At 49.1% G+C, this 4,913-nt stretch overlaps 1 protein-coding gene across 3 annotated transcripts in view; it reads right to left on the reverse strand.

Annotated features, from left to right (window-relative positions):
* Positions 1–4,580, reverse strand: part of Marc1 (mitochondrial amidoxime reducing component 1) — a 49,627-nt gene extending 45,047 nt beyond the window's left edge. For 2 of the 3 annotated variants that reach the window (XM_029559010.1, XM_029559009.1), the window contains exon 1: positions 4,262–4,580. In XM_029559010.1, coding sequence (XP_029414870.1) covers positions 4,262–4,548 — 287 coding nt within the window. In that variant the 5' untranslated portion in view covers positions 4,549–4,580. The remainder of the gene's footprint in view (positions 1–4,261) is intronic. The other variant, XM_008823770.3, reaches the window with a different exon arrangement.
* Between the last annotated feature and the right edge of the window lie 333 nt (positions 4,581–4,913).

A 4,913-nucleotide genomic window follows, 5' to 3' on the forward strand; every position in this document is an offset into this window, starting at 1 on the left:
AGCAGGGAAGCAAAAGACACTGGCACTAGACATGTCAGTGCCCACGGATGACTGTTAACAGCTATAAAAGGAGCTGAGGGGCTAGAGAGATAGCTCGGTGGTTAAAAGTAGATATTTCTCTTGCCCAGGACCCAAGTTCAGTCCCCAGCTCACAACGGATTGTAACCAGCACCAGAAGATCCAGTGCCCTCTTCTGGTCTCTGCAGGGACTGTACTAGCAGAAAGAACTGTTTAGAGAGAAAAAACACATTTGTGGAGTTTCCCTCTCTGTTGGCAGGGAAGCAAAAGACACTGGCACTAGACATGTCAGTGCCCACAGATGAACTGTTAACAGCTATAAAAGGAGCTGAGGGGCTAGAGAGATAGCTCGGTGGTTAAAAGGAGATATTTCTCTTGCCCAGGACCCAAATTCAGTCCCCAGCTCACAACGGATTGTAACCAGCACCAGAAGATCCAGTGCCCTCTTCTGGTCTCTGCAGGGACTGTACTCAACATGCACATACCCATATACAGACACACACTGTTCTTGTTTCCTTTTCTATTGCTGCTACAAAACACTCTGACCGATACTAACTTGGGGAAGAAAGGGTTTATTTGGCTTACATCTCCTGGGTCACAGTTCATCGCTCAGCGAGCCCAAGGTAGGAACTCAGGGCAGGAACCTGGAGGCAGGAGCTGAAGCACAGGCCATGGAGGAATGCTGTTTACTGGCTTGCTCTCCTGGACTGCACTCAGCCTGCTTTCTTATAAAACACAGAACAATCTGCCCAGGGGTGGCACCGCCCACAGTGGGCTGGGCCCTCCCAAATCACTCAACAATCAAGAAAATGCCTCACAGATACAGCCGCAGGCCAGTCCAATGGAGCCAATTCTCCCCAGTTGAGGCTCCCTCAACCCAGGTGTGTCAAGTTGACAACTGAAGCTATCCAGCATACACGCGCACGCATGTGCACGCACACACACATACATGGAGGCATACTAAAGCTTAAACTAAAATCTCTTTTCAAAAAAGGAGTCTACCCAGGAGTGGTGGCACATGCCTTTAATCCCAGCACTGGGGGTGGGCAGAGACAGGTGGATATCTGAGAGATCGAGGCCAGCCTGGTCTACATAGTGAATTCCAGGTCAGCTGGGGCTACAGGGAGAACCTGTCTCACAAAGACCAAAAATAAATAAATAAGTAATGAGAAATAAAAAAAAATGAGTCTACACTTTGCAGGTACCCAGGCGTGAGAAAAATAGCAAATGACTCAGGTCATTAAATATATTTCTTGGATTACCTCCTGCAAGTTATCATGATCAAGTTACTGACTACACTAGAAAATACGGCTAGCACAAAGCCTTTCCTTAACCGCCTTTGATCAGCCCGTCACTCACAGACAGAGCTGTGCCTGGCTTTGAAGCCCCCCCCCCCACCCGGTACTAGCACAGTCTCATTGATACCAGTTCCTCCTGGTGATAAGAGCACTTGGAGCTTCCTAAATGCAGCTCTGCTCTTGTGACGTCTCCTTCAATATCCTTCTATGGTTCTTGCTTCTGCCATAGAGTCTGACTCTTAAGCAAGGCCCCTAGGCCTTTCCAATCTTTATTTCCCATCTATGCATTCCCTAGCCACACCTTCACACATGCCAGTAATTTTGAAAATACATTTTAATTGCAATAAATTTATATTTTTTAAAATTTTATGTGTATCAATGTTTTGCCTGTGTATATGTAAGTGTACCATGTGTGTGCAATGACCATAGAGATCAGAAGAGGGAATTGGATCACCTGGAACTAGAGTTATAGACAGTTGTTAGTCACCATGTGAGTACTGGGAATCAAACCCGGGTCCTCTGAAAGAACAGCAAGTATTCTTAACTGCTGAGCCATCTCTCCAGCCCCCTTAATTGCAATAATTTATAGAGCAAAAATACATACCTGGAAGTGTCTTAAGTACTAACCCCAAAGGACTGAAACCAGACTCAGCTAGCCAGGAAGCTTCATTGAAGCATTCACACACAGCCACACAGTGGAACCAGTTCTACCCATCAGTACAGAATGGCTTTTGTAAAATGCGATTTTGACCTTTTACCAGCCTGTCTGTCTTGAAGTAAGTGTGCGTGTCATTGGCCTGACGTACATCCACCATTCTGTGCAAACTTCACCTGTTTCCAAAACCTTTCATCATTCCAAACAGAAATTCTGCACACATTACACAACTCTCCACACTGCCTCTCCCAGCACCCAGTAACCTCCGATCCACTTTCTGTCTGTGCATTTGGAATCATGCAATTGGAAATGGAGTCCTGCAGTATTTGTCCTGTGTCCTCATCTAAATCAGCATTATGATTCCAGTGTATGTTCATGTTATAGAATGTACCAGAACTTTGTTCCTTTTTGAGGCTGAATGATACTGCACTGTGATATAATCCACATTTTACTTAACCCCTTCATCCACCAATGGATATTTGGATTGCTTTTGCATCTCATTGTGAATAATGCCACACAGTCAAGATTCAATGCTGCAAAAAAGCAATCTCCATTTTCATTTCCTCTTGGTAAATACCTCAGAGCCAGTCTTTGAACCCAGCATCTTTGTCCAGCTCTCCAGAATGTTCTTTTCCCAATTTCCTTGCTTGGAAAGTTCCTAATCATGTTCCAGTTTTCAGTGTAAGCTGTTACTTCCTTTGCCAAATAAACCCTCGAGTGCCGCAGACAGCCCCCAGCACCCTTCTGTGCTCCCCGGAGCTTGTCACAGCACCACAACGAAGCATTTTCTGGCTTCTTTTAGTTACAGTCTCTGCAAGTGTGTGACAAAACTGAAGATTTGCCACCATACTGTCTGATCCAAATGATAGCTTTTATTTTCATTTATTGTAATACAAGTACAAAACCTGTTTCCTGAAAGAATAGTAAAGCTATGATGCCCTTTGCCTCTGGAGCCTATAGAAACAAAATAAAGACAATAAATTCTGTCTTCAGAGTCTACCATACAAAGTATGGGATATTTGGGGTTCTTGACTGCCTGAAGCAGAGGTACATAGCTCACTTGTGATTCATGCCAGGAATTGCTCTGTCTAGGTCAAAGGAGCATTAGGATGTTTTCAGTTGTGGGGGAGGTGAGCAGGGAATCTGTCCACCAGTCAGGTGGCCTTGGAATGGCCACTTCAGCCCTCTAACAGGTCCACTGTGTAATATGTAACTAACAAAGAACTAATGATTTTTGTTAGTGAGATCTGAAGAAATGCAAAGCATCTCTAGACAAGAGGAAAACAATCATGATCCATACCCCTCGCCTACACACTGTGAAGATAATGCACACCGGTCTGAAACCACACATCTCCTAGAAAACCTGCCCCTAAGTCAGCTTTAGGACAAAACAGGCTTTGGGACAAGAGTCTCCTATATTCTCCTTGAGTCAGCTTTTCCATACCTTGGGCATTAACTGAGTTGGCCTGATGGGAAGTTAGTGGCTGGTCTTGGTTTTCCAACATTGGAGAGCTGCGAGGAAGGGAGGTCACAGTACTTTTCCACCAGTATCATTCACTGAAGCCTTCAGGCTTTTCCAGAAAGGACTCTAAAAGGCAGCCTTCCTAAGATGCTCAGAGCTTTCCAGAGGCCAGACCTAAAGGGAACAAAGCTGATGCCCTTCCTCGAAGCCCAGGGGTCTCCACAGCTTTGACTTCTCAGGGCTCTAATGAATCACTGTTTACAAAGCCCGGAGCACAAAGGAAAGCACAAGCTCTGGTCTGCGCTGCTGTTCTGAACCTGTTTCTTGATCAGCAAAAAGAGCCCTCTTGAGGGAACTGAGGGATGTGCAAAAATACTTTTGTAAACTGCAAGAAAGTATTTAACTGCTGAGATGAGCTCTGTGTGCTCTGTGCGCTATGGACTCTAAAATCCAAGTTTCTCTAAGAGTTAAAGACAGTCACAAAATAAAGTGACTAGTCCAATTCCTTCGGCCTCCCCTAGATGGCTGGAGACTGAAATTTTACTTGGGGATTGGCAAGCACACCTCATCCGGAGCACGAACTCTGAAGCAGCCAGAGGGTGATGGACAGTGTCCACCACCGGAAAGCAGGGACCTCGAGGCTCGGAGTCCCAGGTCCCCGGGGTCGGCTGGTGGGAAGTGAGGGTCACCTTTTCCGTTTCCCTGTCCCACTTAGCTCTTGGTCTCTTTCAGGGAAGCAAGGACCTGCTCCGGACCCAGCTGGCCTCCCCGCGTCCACACTGCTTTTGGAATCATGGTCAGCGCTGCGCAGCGCAGGACTCCGCGTACCTGTCGCGCAGGTGGCCGTGGCGCAGCCCCATGGCGGTGCACTCCGCCTCGCTCACCGCCACCCCCTTGCAGGACTTGATCGGGTAGATCCAGAGCTGGGCCACGGTGCCCACCTGCTGCAGCCGCCGGCGCCTCCTGGGGCGCGCACGACGCCAGGCCACGGTCCCCAGCGCCACCGCGGTCAGGCCCAGCGCCGCGACGCCGAGCCAGGTGGAGCGGGGCTGCCCGGGGACCCGGGGCGAAGGGAGGCCGAGACGCGCCAGCGCCGAAGAGCCGGAAGCACCCATGGCCGGAGTCCCCGCGGTGATGGACCTCTGGCCGGCGGAGCAGAGCCCAGCTGTCGCCCGCGGCTGTGGCCCTGGCCGGCGCCCAAAGGGCGGCCGCTCCTTAGCCGGTTACTGGCCAATCCCAGGGGAGCGTCCTCAACCGGCCTGGGCGGGAGGTGGTGACTCCACTGTCACGGTTCTCATAAGCTGTCCGACCTTCCTCCCCAAGGAGGTCGGATCGATCCCTGTAAGAGACAGATTCGTGGGGTTGATGATTTGACCTGAAACAGGCAACGTTTGTAGCAGACAAGGTGTGATTTTGAAATTAGAAATCAGGCTGCGAGCAGCTGCCTCTCTCCAGACTGAGGGAAGGGGGTTGGCAGCGT

Source organism: Nannospalax galili, unplaced genomic scaffold (genome assembly GCF_000622305.1).
Source record: "Nannospalax galili isolate Female #2095 unplaced genomic scaffold, S.galili_v1.0 scaffold368, whole genome shotgun sequence".
Taxonomy (NCBI): Eukaryota; Metazoa; Chordata; class Mammalia; order Rodentia; family Spalacidae; genus Nannospalax; species Nannospalax galili.